Genomic DNA, 20,848 nt, shown 5'->3' on the forward strand with positions numbered 1-20,848 from the left:
TTTCCTGTCTGCAGTGGCTCAGTCTTCTTTCACAACCAAACCCTACCTGATATCAGAACAAATTCAATCTCTACCTTCTTCATGAAGTCTTCCTTCATCCCTCCAGTCTCAATCAGATTTATCCCTTCTCTAGTACTTCTGGTATTTGTTGCATAGCAACATCCAACATTATACTTTACTTATATTTTTTGAATATTAATTGTGTGTTACAGACTTTTAAAAATCTCCTCCAGTGAGTTTATTTGCAATGTATAGGTAATGATTATCTCATAGAATTTGGAATAATAGAAGTCCTCCTACATGAAGCAAATAAAACTGATATCTGGTGTGCTAAGCAAAAAAACTGGTTAGAGATTCATAAAAGATATCAAACATTTTATTTTAATTTAAAATATATACATTGGCTCATCTTTTGATGTTAAGATAGACTTTTTTTTATGAGTGATTTTAATGACTGAGTGCCCATATCAATATGCATCAGTTTCTGTTTTATTAAAGTGGAACAAGCAAATGACACTTAGGAAATAATGTAGGTGTAGAATCTTCTGAGATTTTTATGATTTTCCCATCAGTGTTTTATAATTTTGCTCACACTTAATTTGATAGCAATTAAAATAAAATGATATTTACTGAATCTTCCCAAAACATCCTACTAATTTTCATAGAAACAGTAATATCTCTTCAGTTTACATAATACTAAATCAAATTATAGACTTCTAACAACAGACTTAAACAGGTTTTAGAAAATATATGAGGTTCTAGATAAAAATTAACTTGTGGCAGCAGATGTTCTCAGCCATATTTAATAATGCCATTAGTTCCAACCAGTGACCTGGACATCATTCATTGCTTATACTGTTGTTTGAATTCTGGTGAGCTGTTTAGGTGAAGAGTGATTATAAGACAGTCTATGGCTTTTTTGTTTTGTTTTGTTTGTTTCCTTTACAACATCTTGCACCAACATGAGTACTTGACTGGGAAGAATGCTGAAGAGGAAAACAGCTATAAAGGGGTATATAAGGTGACTGGGAAACATCCAATAGAGATTATCATCTGTCACAAGAGTTTCAAGGGCTTTGGAATTCTGGGGTTTAGCACTTCCGAGAATTGAAAAATAACAGTGTTCACATTCTGAGAACTATAATAGCATTTCAGAGAAGAGTAAAACTAAACTTACCTGGGACCTAACTATCTGTGATCTATCATTCATTTCCTTCTTTTCCATGTTCCCTTCCTTAAAAGCATTCTGAGAAGGCATAACTGAGAAAAAGAAGAGAAAAAGCATCTTGTCAATACATGATATTAAGGTTGAACCTAAAACTTGGAGCTTTTGCTTTGTGTTAGGATGGCAGACAGTTTAGAGAGAAGTCCTCAAAGACATAAGCTCTAAAGGTGAGTGACTTAACTGTGACATTCTTGTTCCTCTATTATATTCTCTCAGGACTTCTCTCTTCTGTGGTACAACTCCATTTATTGGGGCTTATAGGAAGTTCAAGAGTTCAGTGGTTTTTAGCCCTAGCTTCACACTTGGGGAATTTTAAAAAGATGCCAATGTTTGGCCCCCATTCCCAGAGATTTGGTTAAATCCAATTTTATCCAAATTGGTGTGGGGCCCTGGTCGGTTAGCTCAGTTGGTTAGAGCATTGCTCCCATATGCCAAGGCTGTGGGTTCATATAGCAACCCACATACAAGAAGTAACCAGTGAATGCATGAATAAGTGGAACAAGAAATTGATATTTCTCTCTTTCTCTCTCTCTGTCTCTCTTCCTTTCTCTTCCTCTCTCAAAATCAATAAATAAAAGAATTTTTTTTAATTGTATAGGCAACAGCATTTTAAGTTCTAAAGTCTCCAAGTGATTGTGAGAGGGAAATGAGAACCATTGAGATGAAATGATGCAAAGAACCTCTATTGAGGGCTTATTCTTAACTCAGTAAGGGGATAAATTCAATCCCAAGCTCAAACTCTAGAGATCTCTCCTCTGCTCTCTTTAGACGATCCTTCTAATACACAAAGGAGATTTTACTCTTTTCATATTATCAGAATATTCACCTTCTTTTTTGAGTACCTGGATTCAGTCCTCCATTAGGATTACTACGCTTTGGAGTTCTTAAGTTGTACAAATAGCTTCAGTAGCCCTTTCAGTCCCTAAAAGCTGATTTTTCAGTGCCTATGGGGAACAGTCACTCCCAAGTATTAAAGGTGCCTCGTTTCTGATGAGAGTCCCAGGAGCCAATGGATAGCCACAAGAATGATTTCTGCTTCCCAGAGGCAGCCAGCCACTCTCAGAATAATGCCTTATTCAAGGTGGTTGTTACTATTATTTTTTTTAACCAAAAGGCATCAATCCATCATGTACATACTTCACTATCATTTCAAATCTGTCTCCTGGAAGGGATCTTGTAAGATACAATTTCAGGTTGAGCACCTGTAATGACATGCACCAGAATAGGCAGAAGAAATCCAGCTATTACAGACTGTGGATCTACACTTTGTAAATAGACATATAAACTATTCATTCATGAAGACAGAGCACAGTAGAATATGAAATTATTTAAAAGAATCAAAAAGCATTTTTAGAATTTCTCAGATTCACACATTACAAAAAGCAGAGATGTACCGATGCATCAACTACAACAAACTTGAGCATAATCCTTTCCTAATCTCTTCTTAGGAGAGAAAACATGTGGTCCTTTCCCAGTGACTTTCACCAATACTAACAACAGAGTGAAATGTATTGGTTTGCTAAAAATCATGAAAGAATACATTCTTTTTCTGCTCACAAAAGTTGGCCTGAAAAACTTCACTCGAAAACTAGTGATGGAAATAAAAAATGAATCCATTTTTGAGAAGCAATTAAAGAAAGAAAGAAAAAGAAAGAGAGAGAGAAAGAAAGAAAGAAAGGAAGGAAGGAAGGAAGGAAGGAAGGAAGGAAGGAAGGAAGGAAGGAAGGAAGGAAGGAAGGAAGGAAGGAAGGAAGAAAGGAAGGAAGGAAGGAAGGAAGGAAGGAAGAAAAAAACTGCAGTTCTAGTGAAATGGCCCTGTTAGGTAAGGAGACCATTTACTGCACAAGACATGGCATAAATCTAACATGTTACAACCAGTTCATAAGAGACAGACCTTTCAGGAGAAATTTAAAAGCACTTTAAGAGAGGGATCCAAGATGGCAGGGGAGTAGGTGGAAGCTACATTAACTTCCTTACAGGACCAAACTGGAATTACAACTAAATTGTAAAAAATCATCCTGAATAACCAAGTGAGGATTAGCTGGAGAGGACCCTTAGAACCAAGAATTTATAGAAGAGACCATATCATGACATGAAGACTAGTAGGATTTTTATGGTTTCAAGTCTAACATTTCAGTTATTAATCCATTTTGAATTAATTCTTGTGTGTGGTATAAGAAGGTGGTCTAGTTTCATTTTTCATTGTAACTGTCCAATTTTCCCAACAGAATTTATTGAACAAATTATCTCTAGCTCATTGTATGATTTTGCCTCCTCTGTCAAATGTTAATTGACTATAAAAGCATGGGTTTATTTGTGGGCTCTGTTCTATTTCATGGATCAATGTGTCTTTTATGCCAGTATCATGTTGTTTTGATTACTATGGCCTTGTAGTATAGTTTGATATTAGGTAGTATGATTCCTCCAACTTTGTCGTTCTTTCTCAAGATTGCTGCTGCAATTCAGGGTCTTTTGTGATTCCATATAAATTTTTGGAATATTTGTTCTAGTTCTGTGAAATATGTCATTGGTATCTTGAAAGGCATTGCATTGGATCTATAGATTACTTTGGGTAATATGGACATTTTAATGACATTAATTCTTCCTATCCATGAACACGGTATATGCTTCCACTTATTTGTATCTTCTTCATTTTCTTTCTTCAGTATCTTATTATTTTCCAAGTACACGTCTTTCGCATTTGTGGTTAAGTTTATTCATAGGTATTTTTTTCTTTTTAAAGTCATTGTGAATGGGACTGTTTTCTTAGTTTTCCTTTCAGATAGTTCATTACTGGTGTATAAAAGTGCAACTGATTACTGGATATTAATTTTGTAACCTGCTACTTTACTGAATTCATTTATCAGTTTAATATTTTTCTGTAGAATCTTTAGGGTTCCCTACAAACAGTATCATGTCATCTGAAAATAATGACAGTTTTATTTCTTCCTTTCCTATTTGAGTGCCTTTTATTTTTTCTTCTTATTTGATTGCTATGGCTAGGATCACCAGTACTATGCTAAATGAGAATGGTGAGTGGACATCTTGTGTTGTTCCTGTTCTTAAGGGAAATGCTTTTAGTTTTTGCCCATTGGGTATGATGTAGGCTGTGGGTGTGTCACATGCATCCTTACTATGTTGAGGTATATTCCATTTCCACTTTGCTGAGTGCTTTTATCATAGATGGGTCTGGATTTTATCAAGTGGTTTTGTTGCAACTATTGATATGATCATGTGGTTTTAAACTTCATTTTGTTTATGTGCAGAAACATGTTTATTGATTTGCAGATATTGTACAAACCTTGCATCTGCAGAATAAATCCTACTTCATAATATTATATGAGCTGTTTAGTGTATTGCTGGATCCAGTTTTTAATATTTTTGGAGGATTTTAGCATGTATGTTCATCAGGGATATTGGCCTATAATCTTCTTTGTAGTGTCCTCATCTGGTTTTAGAATTAGGATAATGCTGGCTTTGTAAAATGAGCTTGGCAGTTTTCCTTTCTCTTGAATATTTTGGAATAGTTTGAAAAGGACAGGTGTTTATTCTTCTTTGAATGTTAATTTTCCTATTTTTATGGCATATATTTTATTGCATTTTTCCATGACCATTTATACCCACTATACCCTCTTCCACCTCTACCTATCACCTACCTCCCAAAATCTCCACACTGTTGTCCATGTTCATGAGTTTTTTCTTTTTTTCTGTTTTGCTAAATCACTACCCCAGGCTTCTCTTCTTTGTTTCATTAAAATCACCTGTGAAGCCATCCAGTCCAGGACTTTTTTGTTGGGAGTTTCATAATTACTGGTCAATTTCACTAGTTTTAATCTGTCTATTTAGATTTTATGATTTTGCTGAGATGGTATGTGTGGGAAAAATGGAGTCAGTCAGGCTCCCTCACCTGGATGTCCAGGCATGAGCAGCTTAGAGATAATAATTAGACTTACATGCACAGAGCACTTGCAGTTATATAACCATTGATGTCATATTATGGCAAGCAGCTGGCTTTGTCGATGCATAGTATATGGAGAGGGAGTGAACAAGTACAGATACTGAATGTTCCAGTACCCATAATAAAAGCATGTCAGATATCCCCTCAATTCTGCATCTTTTCTTCCAGCTGCCTGAGTCCAAGTTGAACCTGCCAGGCCTTGAGCATCTGCAGAACAATATGTTTCTAGGGACTTATCCATTTCATTCAGATTGTCCAATTTTTTGGCATATAATTGTTCATAATATTTTCTTACAATCCTTTGTATTTTTTTTTGGTGTCATTTATTACTTCTCTTTCATTTCTGATTTTACTTATTTGGGTCTTCTCTCTTCTTGATCAGTCTGATTAAAGGTTTTAAAATCTTGTTTATCTTGAAAAAGACATCTGTTGGTTTCATTGATCTTTATTTTTTTAAAACTCAATTTCATATATTTTTGCTCTCATCTTTATTACGTCCTTCCTTCTACTAACATTGGACTTTGTTTGTTTTTCTATTTTTAGTTCCTTTAAGTGTATTGTTATATGTGTATTTGAGATTTTTCTTGTTTCTCAGGTAGTCCGGTAATGCTATGAATTTCCCTCCCATACATTTTGGGTTGTTGCGTTCTCACTTTCATGTGTTTCAAGATATACTTTGAATTTTTTCTTTGATCTCATTGTTAATCCATTCACTGTTTAGTAACATGTGTTCGTGTATTTTTCAGTTTTTTTTCTTGTGATTGATTTCTAGTTGCATAGCATTATAGTCAGAGATGATGCCTGATATGATTTCAATCTTCTTATACTTACTGAGTCTTGTTTTGTGTCCTAAATGTTGTCTATCCTAGAAAATGTTCTATGTGCACTTGAAAAGAATGTATATCAAGCTTTGTGTGAAATGCTCTGAAGATATCAATTAAATGTATATGACCTAGTGTGTCATTTAAGGCCACCATTTCCTTGTTGATTTTCTGTCTGTAAGATCTATCCTTTGATGTCAATGGAGTGTTAAAATCCCTTACTATGATGGCCGTAGTATCAATCTCTCCCTTTATTTTCAGGAAGATTTGCTTTATATATTTAGTTATTCTTATGTTGGGTGCGTTAATATTTATAAGAGTTATAGCCTCTTGTTAAATTACTTCATCATTATGTAGTGTCCTTCTTTGTCTCTTACTAGTGCTTTTGTTTTAAAGTCTATTTTGTCAGATATATGTATGGCTACACCAGGCTTTTTTTCATTTCCATTCGTACGAAATATCTTTTTCCATACCTTTACTTTTAGTTTGTGTGTATCTTTTGTTCTGAGGTGGACCACTTGTAGACAGCATATATATGGGTCTTGTTTCCTTGTTCTTTCAGCTACTCTTTACCTTTTGATTGGAGCATTTAAGCCATTTACATTGAAAGTGATTCCTTTAGGTATGTACTTATTGCCATTATTCTTTATAACTTTGTTCCTCTGTTTTATTTTTGTATTTCTCCTTCTTCTTAAAGACAATCCTTTAATATTTCTTGTGATAATGGCTTGGCGGTAATGAATTCCTTTAGCTTTTTCTTATCTGGGAAGCTCTTTATTTTTCTTCCAATTTTAAATGAGAGCCTTGCTGAGTAATGTAGCCTAGGTTTCAGGTCCTTCCTTTTCATCAATTTGTATATTTCAAGCCAATCCTTTCTGGTCTGAAACCAAGCTGTATTGACTCCGTCTTTCCCTTGGACCCTTCAGCTGTGAAGAGAGGGGGGGTCTGCTGCATGGTCAACAGCAGACCCTCCATATCACCCTGCCCAGGCTCTGTAGCTTCAACACGGGAGGAGACAGATACCGTGTCACTCCCGAGTCGGACTGCACAACCATTCTCGGCGGTGCAGATAGACTCTTAAGAAGCTACACCATCGTCTCTCGAGACGGACGGCTGCCGACGATATTTAATCAGCTATCAGTTTTATGGGAGCTGCTTGCAGGTAATTGTCTTTCTCTTGCTGCTTTAAGATTCTCTTTGCCATTTTACTTATGATGTGTCTTGCTGTGGGCCTGTTTGAGTTAATCTTGTTTTGGACTCTCTGCACTTTCTAGACTTGTGTGTCTTTTTCTTTCACCAGGTTAGGGAAGTTTTCAGTCATTATTTCTCAACCTCTCACTCTTTCTCTCTTCTCCTTTTGATGTAGATGTTGTTACACTTCATGTTGTCCCAAAGAACCCTTTAATTATCTTCATTTTTAACAATTGTTTCTTTCTTTTTTTTCTTTTGCTGCTCTTACTGGGTGTTTTTGCTACCTTGTCTTCCAAATCACTGATATGATCATCTGCTTCATCCAACCTACTGTTTATCCCTTCTAGTGTATTCTTCATTTCAGTTATTGTATTTTTCATTTCTGACTGGTTTGTTAACATAGTTTCTATGTCCTTTTTCATGTTGTTGTAATTCTCACTAAGTTCACTGAGCATTCTTATAACCATTTTTTTAACTCTATATCTAATAAATTTCTTACCTCCATTTCATTTAGTTCTTTTCCTGAAGATTTCTCCTTTTCCTTAATTTGGAGCATATTTCTTTGTCTTCTCATTTGGTTGCCTCTTTGTATTTGTTTCTATGTATTAGGTAGATCTACTATGACTCCGTGTCTTGGTAGGGTGGTGTTTTGTAGTAAATGTTCCATGGGACCCAGTGGCACAGTCTCCTTGATCACCTGAGCTAGGTGCTCCAGGAATGTCCCTTGTGTGGGTTATGTGGGCCCTCTTGCTGTAATTGAGTCTTGATTGCTACTGGTCCATTTGTGTATGAGGTTCACTATCAGGCTGGGTGACTGCAAGAATCAACCCTACCCACAGTGTATGAGGTGCTGACCACATGAAGAGGATTTCTGTCTTAGCAGAATCTGGTGCCTGCCAATATCTCTCTTTGGATATGCCACTTGTGAATCTAATTGGATCCGGCTATCATGTTGTCTGAAGCTGGCCACTGGGTATGTTGGTTCTGGGGTCTCTTGTGAGGGACTCTGTTGCAGACCAATGTCAGATGCTACCTGTGATACTTGAGTTGCATGAGGTAGGTTTCAGTGAGTCAACACTTAGGGGCGAGTGATGTTCACCAGGTTAATACAGGTTCAAATTCATGCCAGTGCTGAGTCTAAGGGAGCTTGACAAATGTCCCAGGATATACTGACTCTATCTGCCACCTGCTGATTGTTCACACACCTTTGTGTTAGGGTTTGGTTTCAGGGAGTCATTCGTGTGAGGCCAGCATAGTTTATCAGGCCCAAACAGACCACGATTTGGCTGTGTGAAGGGAGGGCTCTGCCCTGGTTGAGTATGTAAAGAAAAATTGTTCCCTGTCCTAGAGCCACAGAACTCAGTCTGTTCCAGATTCTTCCTGGGAGACCAAGCTCAGCAGGGCAGGACAGCTGGGAATCAGGAGGGTGGGGCTAGTGGGTCTTCCATGAGGGGGATGTGTTAGTCAAGCTTGGGGGAAGGTTGGGGTAGTAGTCCCTGCCCCAGAGTCACACAGCTCAGTCTCTCAGATTCTGCCCAGACCTCAGCAATGCACAGCCACCAGGATTCAGGAGGGTGAAGCTACTAGGAGCCCTGAGGGTGGGGCTAGTGGATCTCCCAGGGGAGGAGGTGCTGGTCAGGTTCACAGGAAGGTGAGAGGACTGGCCCCACACCAAAACCACAGAATCCAGAGTCTTCCCAGATCTCTACACCCCAGCCCAGACAGCTGACTCCTCAGTAGGTGCAAACTCTGTAGGGTCAAGAGTGTGGGGCTATTGCATTCTCTAAGGCTGATGCCATAAGGAGGGGGATGTGCTCCACCAAGAAAGGTAGTATCTGTGGTGTGGGAGAGTGACAGGGATTCTGGCAGCTATCACCTTAGTTCTCTCCCCAGAGCCACAAATCCCAGTCTCTCCTCATGCCACCCTCTAGTCTGCTTCACTTTTCCTCTGCCAGAACCCAGGGTGAGTGGCTGTGCACTAGATTTTGTGCACTGGCTTTTTAAGAGGGTGCCTGTGTCTCTAGTAGACTCTTGTCTCTCCCTGGCAAACAGATTCCCTGACAATTTTCATAGCCAGGTATTATGTGGGTACCAGTCCCCAGTTCTTGTGGTCTGGACTGGGGAACTTGGTTTGGGCCTGAAGCCCTACTCTTCTCAGCAAGAACCTCTGCAGCTGAGAGGTCCCTTCAGAATCTCAGCTTCTGCCTGTGGCTTTTTCTTTAAATCCTTGGTTATAAGACTTCTCTTTAGCTAGCCTTCAGTTGATTATTAAGGGTGTTTTTTCTATATTTTAGTTGTAATTCCAGTTTCGTCTTGGAGGAGGTGAGTGTAGCTTTCATCTACTCTGTCGCCATCTTGGATCCGCTGTATGATCTTTTTAGTATATTACTAAATCTGGTTTGCTAATATTTTGTTGAGGATTTTTGCATCTATGTTCATCAGAGATACTGGCCTATAATTTTCTTTTTTGAAATATATTGGTCTTGTTTTGAAATCAGAGTAATGCTGGTGTCATAAAATGAACTTGGGAGCTATCTCTCCTCTTGAATTTTTTGGAATAGTTTGGTAAAATTCACCTGTAAAACCATCTGGTCCAGGACTTTGGTTTGTTGTGAGATTTATTATTATTATTATTACTTATTCAATTTTGTTAAAAGTAACTGGTATGTTCAGATTTTCTTTCTTCTTGATTCAGTCTTGGAAGGCTGTATGTGTCTAGGGATTTATCCATTCTAGATTGCCCAATTTGATGGCATGTTTGTAGTATTTTCTTATAATCTTTTGTATTTCTGTAGTGTCAGTTGTCACTTCTATTTCATTTCTAATTTTATTTATTTGGGTTCTTTCTCATTTTCCTTGATGAGTTTAGTTAAAGATTTATCAATTCTGTCTATCTTTTTAAAGAACCAGTTCTTGGTTTTATTGATATTTTGTATTGTTTTTATAGACTGTTTCATTTATTTTTGCTGTAATGTTTATTTCATTCCTTCTGTTCACTTTGGTCTTTGTTTGTTGTTCTTTGTCTAGCTCCTTTAGGTATAAAGTTAAATTGTTTATTTGAGATTTTTCTTGTTTCTTGATGTAGGCTTGTATTGCTATGAATTTCCCTCTTAGGACTGCTTTCACTGTGTCCTATATATTGTGTTGTTATGTCTCAAAATATCTTTTGATTTCTTCATCTCATTGTCAACCCATTCATTGTTTAAGATTTCATTTAGCCTTCATGTGTCTGTGTGGTTTTCTTTTTTTTCTTGTAATTGATTCCTAGTTTCATATAATTGTGATCAGAAAACATGCTTGATCTTCTTAAATTTAACATGTGGTCTGTCCTGGGAAATGTCCATATGTGCTAGAAAAAAGGTATATTTTACTCTCTGGGGGTGAAATGTTCTATAAATATAAATTATATCCATCTGGTCTAAGGTGTAATTGATGTCTGCTGTTTGTTAATTTTCTGTCTGGAAAATCTACCCATTGCTGTCAATGGAGTATTATAGTCACCTAAAACTACTATATTACTGTCAATCTCTCACTTTATGTTAATCAATATTTGTTTTATATATTCAGGTGCTCCTATGTTGGCCACATAAATGTTTACCAAGTTTATATCATCTTATTGGATTGATCCCTTTATCATTACAAAGTTTTCTTTGTCTCTTATTATAACCTTTGTTTTAAAGTCTATTTCGTCTGATGTAAGTATTAATACCCCAGCTATTATTTATTTTCCATTTGCGTGAAAATCTTCTCCCATCCCTTTACTTTCAGTCTCTGTGTATCTTTTGATGTGATGTGTGTCTCTGGTAGACAGCATATGAGTTTTGTTTTATTATTCATTCAGCTACCCTACCTCTTTTGACTGGAACATTTAATTCATTTACATTTAAAGTGATTACTGATAGGTACATAATTATTGCCATTTCATTATTTATATGTTCGTTTTTCCCCTTCTTTGTAAAGAAATCCCTTTAACATTTCTTGTAACTCTGGTTTGATGGTGATGAACTCCTTATCTTTTTTCTTTTCTGGGAAGCTCTTTATCTTTCCTTCCATTTTATTTTATTAAATTTTTTTCCCTTTCAAAATAAATATTTTACTTTTCTGTTTTATCAAAGGTATAAATGCACAAAGCTACACAGGATCATTTTAGTCTTCCTTCTTTCCTCATTGGTATCTTCTTTCTTCAACGTGAAGAATTGTTGGCTCTCACCATCTACAATATACTTATTTCTTTATTCAATTTTGGTATATAAATAAGTAGCTTCAAAATTTCTAACTCACACCCCTATGAGAAACATATTTACTAACTTTATTACATTTATGTAGATTTCTCTTTGTCTTTAGACTTATAGTTTCCAGTCAAGATATTGTTTCCTGATGTTATGTAGGTTAGTTCTTTTTTCTTGCCACTTACTTCAGTGTGGTTATGTCATTCATTCATAATGTAGTTAAGTCCATTTGTGTTTGCATTCATTCTCTTCTATTTTTATTCTATCTACTCTCAGGTGGCTTCACCCATTGCCATAGCTTCACTGATCATCTTTTCTGAGCTACATAACCGTATAAATACTCAACCACCTTACTGAACATTCCCATGTAGATGTCTCTCAGATTACTTAAGTGGAACATGTTCAAAACTCATTCTCTCTTAAGTCTCTTGCCATATATTTACCATAAAGTATGCCAAACTGATTGAGTTTGATTCCTGACTCCACAACTTGCTAGCTGTGTGAGTTTGGTTGTGTGACTCAACTTTATGCTTCAACTTCCTCATCTATAAAACTAGGAATACCAGTACTTACCTTGTGGTTGTAAATATTAAGGGAGTGAATATCTGTGATTATTTAGAGCACAGCACATAGTTAGCTGTATTGACATGTCACATATTATTCATACTCTCCTATCATAGTCTCTATTTCAATAAATAGCACCACTAAACCTGAAACCTGAAATGCCATCCCTGACTTCCCATTCTTTCCCTTATTCTCTCTCCCCAGTCAAAAGTCAGATCCTTGTAAATTTACCCTCTTAAACATGCAGTGAAAGTTCCATATTCACTTCCACTACCTTGATTCAGGCCACTATCATCTCTCACTGTAATTACTGCCACACCCAACTAACTGGTCCTTGATGTTAACCCAATATTTTCTTCACACAGCTGTGAAGTGATCTTTCTCTACGCCCCTTGTCTACCATAGAAACACCTTCATTTTATTTTCTGACAAATATTAGAACAAAAGCTTTACTAAATATAGAGAAGCATAGAGAAAATCAACTATAATGTCATTATCCAGAGATAACCAGTAACATTTGGGGGGTATATCTTTTCAGGCTCTACTATGCACACACACACACACATACATTATAATATGGCATATGTATATGTATACTTTTCTTTTTGAAACCCAATTTAATTGATTAAATTGTGTCTATCACTTCGTGACAGAAAATAAAATCTAAATATTCATTAAAAATAGATCCACTGTATATTCCATTGTATGAAATACCCACATTTGTTTGATTATTAATAGATATTTAGGTTCTGTCTTTTAAATTTTTTAATTTTATTTTTTATTTCAGAAAGAAGGGAAGGGAGTGAGAAAAAGACGGAGAGAAATATTGATGTGAGAGACACGACTCATTGATTGGCTGCACTCTTGTATGCACCCTGACTCAGGATCAAGCTGGCAGCCCAGGCATGGGTCCCAACCAGGAATCGAACAGGCAATCTCCCCGTTTGCAGGATGATGCTCAACCAACTAAGCCCCACCGACTGGGTCTTGCTTGCTTGCTTCCATCCTTCCTTCCACAGTTTTAGCATCATTTTGTTTGCTTATTTCCTTAGGATAAATCTTTAGAAGTGAAACTACTGAGCTAGGAAGAAGGCAAAATGCTATTCAGGAAGGTTGTATCATATTACATATTTATCAACAATATATGAGAGTAACCATTAGCCAGTGTTAGGCATTATTCTTTTTAAATCTAATACATAGCCTTGGCCAGTGTGAGTCAGTTAGTTGGAATGTTGTCCATGAACCAAAGGGTCACAGTTTCAATTTCTGGTCAGGGCACATGACTGGGTTGCAGGTTTGGTCCCCAGTTAGGGCAAGCATGAGAGGCAATTGATCAATGTTCCTCTCTCACATCAATGGGACAATGTTTCTATCCCTCTCTCCCTACATGCCCCTCTCTCTAAAATCAATAAGCATGTCAAGTGAGGATTTAAAAAAATCTAATATATAAATACTATTTAGTTGCTGCTTTATCATGTAATTCTTAGATAAGATGTGAGGCAGAAGTTTTTCTATTTTTAGCTTTTATATTTTTCTTTTATAAATTACCCTTCCATGTCATTTATCTACTTTTCTACCATACTGTCTTTTTCTTATTGATTTGTAAGAGTTCTTTATTACAGAGCTTATTAAGCAGTAAAGGATTAACAGAGCATATCCAAATTCTGCACATTCCAAGGAAAGGTTTGACCCTGGCCTCGCTCCTGGGAGATAATCTATTAAGCACTTGGAACATTCTGCCTGTTAAGAGTGTCTGTTTACTTGAGGCTTTGGGATAGGTCAGAAAGTTTATGCTAATAATGGGATGTATGGTGGAAACCTTGGTCCATGTGGTGTTAGCTTGCCCTCTGAAGGTCAGCCATACCCACATGACCAACTTTCAGTAAATACTCTGGACACCATGATTTGGATGAGCTTCCCTGGTCGGCAATACTGCATACACATTGTCATTTTCATTGCTGGGAGAATTAACCCTGCAGAGGTCGCGGCTGATCTGAGAGATGCAAACAAACTCTTTTCTTAAACATTGTTACATATATCAGGTGCACAGGTTCAAGGTCACGACTAAGAAATTCTAACGACAACATAGATACAGCTCCCTTTACAAGCAGAAAAAGATGTGTAAGATGCTATGCATCCAAAACAAGTTGCTTATCAAAATATTTTTGCAAGTGTTATGAAAAATATTTGTGCCTTGAGCATAGCTATATTGTTTGTGATGACTGTTACAAATGTCTTGCAAAGCCAACTACTAAAGAGTCTGATTAATTAATGTTGAATACATTTTTGGTTGTATTTTTTAGCATATCCATGCTTCCGTTATTTGAAAAAAAATTTTATTCTTTGTTTTTCTGTTTCTTTGCTTAACAATTTCTAGATTGTAGCTTAAAATAAGTTGAAAACCATGTATTTTACTATATAAGTAAAATAAATGCAAAGTTGCAGTGTCTTAAAATTTTTTTTTGCATTTCAGCACACACTTGCAAAGAATGTATCGGATACACATGACCTGCACTGTAATTCTTTTGATCGTGACCTCAGCAGGTTAAGCCCTACCTGTGCAACTCTATTTGAGAGAGGACACTGACAGCTTGTACCTGGTCTCTGCTGGTCCCTTCCCTATTTTTGTTGATTTTAATCTGTTTCCTTTTACTGTAATCTATGTTATTGTAATTATATAGTTTTCCTGAGTTCTGTTTTTCTAGCAAATCATTGAAACTCAGGGTGGTCTTGGGGACCCCTGAACACAGATAGTAAACAAAAACTCCCTCCTCATAACATAAATAACAAATATAGCCTTCATTTATCATTTGTATTTTATTTTTGCTTTTTAAAAAGAGATAATTTAAAAATTTTCTGCATTATAAAATCCAGGTTTTAGTCCCTTAATGTGTGTGAGGGTTTTTGTTTTGTTTTTCTCTTACACAGTTATACATGTTAACAAATTTTTTACACATTCTACACGAAAACATGAGTACACAAAACACAAGAGTATATATACAGAGTAAAATGTTAGCATCCTTCAGCTCTTCCTCTACTTCCCTCCCTAGAGGTAATTCACTGTCTGTCACTTTGTGTACATACTTTTCTGTGCATTTACAAACACATATAACCACATCCATACTTAACATAATGCACACCATACTATGTGCACTGTTCTGCAACATCCTTTACTCACTAAATGTCTCAGAGCTTTTTCACTGTCTGTTAATGTGATAATAAACTACCTTATTGTATTATATAGCAGGATAGTATTACACTGTATGGATCTACCATAACATATTTAACTATATCCCTAATCAACATTTGACCTCTACCAACTTCTCACAATTGGGAACAGTATTGTAATGAACATCGTTGTACATATATCCTTGTGTACTTTTACAAGTATTGCTACAGAACATATACTACAGTAGAATTTTTTCAGCCATAGTCTAAACTCATTTAACATTTTGGTAGTTATAGTCAAATTCCCATTCGAAATTATCTTCTTCAATTTTATAGCTGGTGCTCAATTTCACCCCTCCTCCTCCACTTTCCTCAGCACTTTGTATCACTAATATATGTATTTATATTTTACTAGTCTAGTGGGTTAAAAATATTTGTCTTCATTTGCATCCTATGGTTACTTATGAGATTAAGCTTTATTTTTGTTTATTAGTTAGCCGTATTTCTTTTATAAAATGCTGTGCATATCCTTTGCCTATTTTCTTTCTTTTTTGTTATTAACATATGTTCTTTACATATTAGGAACATTAATCCTTTATCTCTTACACATGTTACAAATATTTCCTTCATGTCTCTTATTTTTAGGCCTTTGTTCTTTTCAAATACTGAAATTTAAAATTTTGATATAATCAAATTAATGAATTTTCCCAGAGTGTTTTGTGTCCTGTTTGAGTAGCTTGGGATGGCTAGAGCATAAAGCACAAGGATAGAAGGCAAAGCAGTATGCAACATTAAGATTATAAAGGGCTTTGAGAGCACTGTTAAGAAACGGGAACATTATCTTGACAGGAAACCATGTAAGTTTTCAACAATAGATCAAATCTGTCTCTTAGAAAAATATAATTTTTGTACATTTTACACTTCACACAATTTGTAAGTTAAAAATAGATCATGTCAAATGGTATAATTAAGGGGAGTTTGCTATACTACATATTAAAACTATTTTAAATTAAAACAAAATGGAATCAGTGCAGAAATTGTCAAAGCAGTGAAAGAAACAGTCTAAAAACAGGTCCGGCCCTGGCCGGGTGGCTCAGTTGGTTGGAGTGTTGTCGGGTCACCAAAAGGTTGCGGGTTTGATTCCCAGTCAGGGCGGATAAGGGAGGCAACTGGCTGCTGTTTTCTTTCTCTCTTTCTCTGTGTGCCCCCTCCCCCCTAAAATGAATAATAAAAAAAATTATTGGCTGAGGATTAAAAAATATATATATTTAAAAACAGGTCCAAGTACACACCTGACTGCAGAATATAATGTGTCATTTCAATGCAGTGGGAAAATAATTTAATTGATAGCAAGGAGAGTGTGAAGATAAGAAATATACAAAACAGAGTCACTTTAAACTAAAATTATCAACATTACAAGTGTTGACGCACGACTTAAGGCTATTCTTGTTCTAACTAGCCTGGGAACTTAACTCTTTGAACTTTCCAGTCCTGTATCAATGCCTGGATGTACATCTGGACCTCCAGATAACCCTTTCCCCCCCTGAAACTCAATTATCCAATCACGTACCCCTAAAGGACTCACATAAACACCCACCTAACACCTATTATCCAGACCACTTGACCTAACCATACCTCATTGCCCCGTCTTCCGGGTCACCTGGCATCCTCATCCTGCCTGTCATCTGACTGATAACTATCCTGGACCAATCCTAGGGCTAAGAAGGCAGGGCTGAAAATTCTCACAAATGTATTATTATTTTTTTCTATGAGAACTTTCAACTTCTTTGGAACAGTTCTGGGTTTTTGCCTAGCTGTGTATCCAGTTGTAAAGTCTAAGACCCTTAAATAATACCCAATAAAACTTAAGTAAAAATGTAAAAAAGGTATTTTTTTGAGTCCTTTAAAAGTACTTTAAGAAAATAATGGTGAATGTTTTAATAATCTTGACTTGGGGGGAACTTTCCAAAAAATGATACCCACCCACACCCACACAAAAATAAATTGCAGAAGATATTAGGGGAAAATACATTTACAATCTTTGGATGGGAGAGGCCTTCTTAAGAAAGAGGGGACAGAGGGTCTCGGAGAAGGATGGGGCGCCGCTGCGGGGATCCGGGTCCGAGCGCAGGGGCGGCTTCCGCGGCCGGGGTACCCTCCGACCGGACTGCCCTTCCCGGACCCGCCGCTCGGTCGATGGCGGGCCGCACTCACCGGACTCCTCAGACAAAGGGCCCTTTGGCCGGCTCCGCCCCCTGACACGCCTCCGCGCTGCCTCCGCCTCCCGCCCAAACCGAGGCGGGAGAAGGTGATGAGTGCCCCAATGCCTGAACCAATGACTCCCAGCGCCTGGGCCCCTGGGGCTGGACCGGGCCCCGGCGCCAAGTAGGCTCTGTGGGAAAACCCCGCAATGGCGACTCCGCCGCGCGGGCTTCGGACCCGAGTACGCATGCGCCAACGGCGCCCTGCGGGGACCGCTTCCCACCTGCCGCCTCGGAATTCCCATCGGTTTTCCTGGGTCTGCTCTTCACCAGAGCCCGCAACTCGGGGGTCCTGGGACTTCGCCCGGGGCCCCCACAGATTTTCGCTTACTGAGAGGGCAGAAGAAGCGGTGGCGATGACCCTCCCATAACTCCTGCCAATCAGAAACGCTCCACTGCCGGGCTCCCGCGCGGGGTCGCCGCGCCGAACCCTAGGCAACTGGACGAGCTCTGGTTCTCCGCAGTTCTGGAAGACTGCTCCCCCACCCCCTCCGCCGTTTTATATTGACTAAACTCTATAATAATAATGATTGAATACAATTTTTTAGCAACACAGGTCTACTGATGAGAAGAATGGAATTCTTTTAGTGGAGATAACATTTTACTTAAATTGCATTCAAAATTAGTTGAATCACCAAAATGGATTGTAAAAGTTCATCTGTTAATGCTAGTCTATAACGAAATATGTATTTACATCTTTGAAAACTTTTCAAATGGATAGATACTGCCAAATACTGATATTCGTAAGCACATGATTTATATTGAACACATTCATTGCTTGGAAGGCATTTATAGAATTCCGTTGTATTGTTTCGATAGCATGTCATGAAATGTCAGATTAATCACTTCTATTGTAAATAAAGATTAAGAAGCAGCTCCTCAGCTGCAGAGTTAAACGGATTTTGAATTATGGGAATGCCTTTGCACTTGCACAGAGGTCTGAAAATGCTATTGGAACAATAGCTTGCGCTTGAAAAATGTATCCTCTGCTAATTTTGTGAGGGGACGCGATCTCGCTTCCTGTTTTACCTCGTGACAGCACTGCAAGTATATAAAGCAGCTTGACATCACTTGTTGCTCAAACAGTATTAGTTGTCATCAAAATGACTTTAGTTATATGCTATAGCCATTTTACATTGTAATTTTAGGTTGACTTCATTAAGAAACAGAATCAAGTTTGCATAATAGCTAATTTCCAAATCCATTCAATATTTGATAAGTGATTGAGGGCAATTCTTCTCATTTAGAAAAATTTAGATCTTGGCACTGAGGTCAAATCTTAAAACTTTAACACACACATAATACTTTACCACTTTTAATCCATGTAACTACTAGCTACATATATAGTGGGCTACATCAGGATACCTAACTTCTATTTTTGATGAAAATTCTTGAAATTAACAATGGTTAAGTCCGTGAGAGCAAATAAAGTTCACCATTGACATTATTACTTTAATAACCCATGGTAGATTCAAATATTTTCCACAAAGTACCTGCTTAGCAAATTCCACTTGATGTAGTACTAAATTAGGGTTTTCTCAACTTCTTTCAAAAATAGTCTCTCCTGAAGTTGTACAGAGACTATTCACAAATGCTAATTTTTTAGTCACTTCAAAATTGGCATTGACTCCTGAATAAAAAGAACAGCAACACTGAACAGTATCCATAAAATATGCTGATACACAGGAGCCTGGCAAACTTACTTTGGTTGTAATCTTATTTTCATTTTTTACCTTTGTGAAGAAATTCCAGTGTGATGAAATATTTCATATTGAGCTCTCTAATTTTTCTGACTATTGCTTTCTGACACAATTATCATGGTACTATCTGGCCTGTATTCAGCTTGCCTGTAAGATCCAAAGTGAGTAGATGGTTTGGTAGGTTCCTTGTCAGTTACAATTAACACAGTAGTAGTTTTGTAAGGCAAAAATCCAGGTATAGTTTCATTCATCTGGGTCCTCTGTTTAGAGTCTTGCAAGGCTAAAATTAAGATGCCAGCAGGGCTATGCTCCATTCTGGAGGCTCTAGGTGAGAATATACTTCTAGTCTCACTCAGATTGCTGATTGAATTTACTTACTTGCGGTTGTAGGACTGGGGTATCCCTTTCTTTGCTGCCTGTCAACAGGAGCTAGTCTTTACTCCTAGAGTCTGCTTGTATTCCTCTCCAGCCAGTTTTTGTTTTTTTTTAAATTTAAGGTGACTTTATTAAGTTTGTTGATGAAAGCTTCAGAGGAATATTTTGAAAATTATTTTTTCTTAGGAAAAAAAAAAAGGAAAATCAACACCCTCTCAGCAAAGCCAAAGATGCTGTGGCAGTCAAGCTCCTGTGCAGATGAGGATGGTCCATCCATTGGTCAAGTCACTCTCTGGGTCAGCAGAATTGTAGTCAGGATCAGCCTCATCATCTTACAGCTCCAAGTCATCCCTTTCCTGGTACAAAGACTCATCTACATCTACATTGTTTCCAGCATCCTCCAAGAACTGGGTATCAGATGTGCCACGATTATAATCTGTTTTAAATAAGTGTTTCCCACTTAACTTATTTTTTTTCATGCTTGTTCTTTTATTTTCATTTGTTTCTTTTTATTTTCTAAGAGTTCTGCATCAAACTTGGCTTTCCAACTTAAAAAATTCTCAATTGTAACAGGAGTGCTATGAAATAATTGTTTTTCTGCTTCTTCTGCTTCTTTTTCTTTTTGTTTTTTTTCTTCTCTTCGAGTTTTTATTTGATCCATTATTTCATTTAATTTTTCTTGCACAGTTGACACTAATGATCATCACCATACCAAGGTTTTCTTCTGCATTAATGCTAATAATTTTAAAATGCCTGAGACATCCTTATCTTCCAGATTTCCCTGGGAGAATATTTCATAAAGAGGGGCTTCATCTGGGTAGTTCTCACTGTATGTAAACTTGAGGGTAGCCTGGACAGTTTCAACATTTCCTCCAGCTTCAGATGTCACAGTAATGGTGAAGCTAGGACAGTTTCCTGGTAATACTGTAAAGGAGTTGAGGTAGATGGGCTCCAGAGCCTTCAGCTTGTTGAGCTCCTCGTTGCTGGAGTCTGTCATCTTGACCCTTGCTGCTGCGCATTGATTGCTCAGACACGCAGGCAGCACGCTGCAGCCGGGACCACGCTACACTAGGAGAGTGGGCAGTCGCCTGGCGGGTGCAGGCACAGAGTCCCCAGGTGAGAGGCCTGGGGCCCACAGCCAGTCTCCTGCCCTTTTATGTTTCCTATGTATTTGTTGAAGTTCGAGTTCATCTCTTCTTCCCTGAGTTCATTGAGCATTTGTATAGCCAGTGTTTTGAACTCTGGGATTCGTGGTCTCATTTCATTTAGTTACTTTTCTGGAGTTTTGTCTGGTTCTTCATTTGGGGCATGTTTCTTTGTCTTATTTTGGCAGCCTCCTCATGTTGGTTTATGTGT

At 37.4% G+C, this 20,848-nt stretch overlaps 1 protein-coding gene and 1 pseudogene across 1 annotated transcript in view; both read right to left on the reverse strand.

The window, feature by feature from the left end:
• ZNF713 (zinc finger protein 713) overlaps positions 1–17,415 on the reverse strand; it is a 33,689-nt gene extending 16,274 nt beyond the window's left edge. Inside the window, exons 1-2 of the mRNA XM_090279130.1 lie at positions 17,371–17,415; positions 1,178–1,260 (exon numbers count right to left, since the gene is read on the reverse strand). Coding sequence (XP_090135256.1) covers positions 1,178–1,258 — 81 coding nt within the window. The 5' untranslated portion in view covers positions 1,259–1,260; positions 17,371–17,415. The remainder of the gene's footprint in view (positions 1–1,177; positions 1,261–17,370) is intronic.
• A 2,319-nt stretch (positions 17,416–19,734) lies between these two features.
• LOC150009183 (RWD domain-containing protein 1 pseudogene) lies at positions 19,735–20,489 on the reverse strand (annotated as a pseudogene).
• Between the last annotated feature and the right edge of the window lie 359 nt (positions 20,490–20,848).

This window comes from Furipterus horrens, unplaced genomic scaffold (assembly GCF_987537825.1).
Source record: "Furipterus horrens unplaced genomic scaffold, mFurHor1.1.pri manual_scaffold_5, whole genome shotgun sequence".
Classification (NCBI taxonomy): Eukaryota; Metazoa; Chordata; class Mammalia; order Chiroptera; family Furipteridae; genus Furipterus; species Furipterus horrens.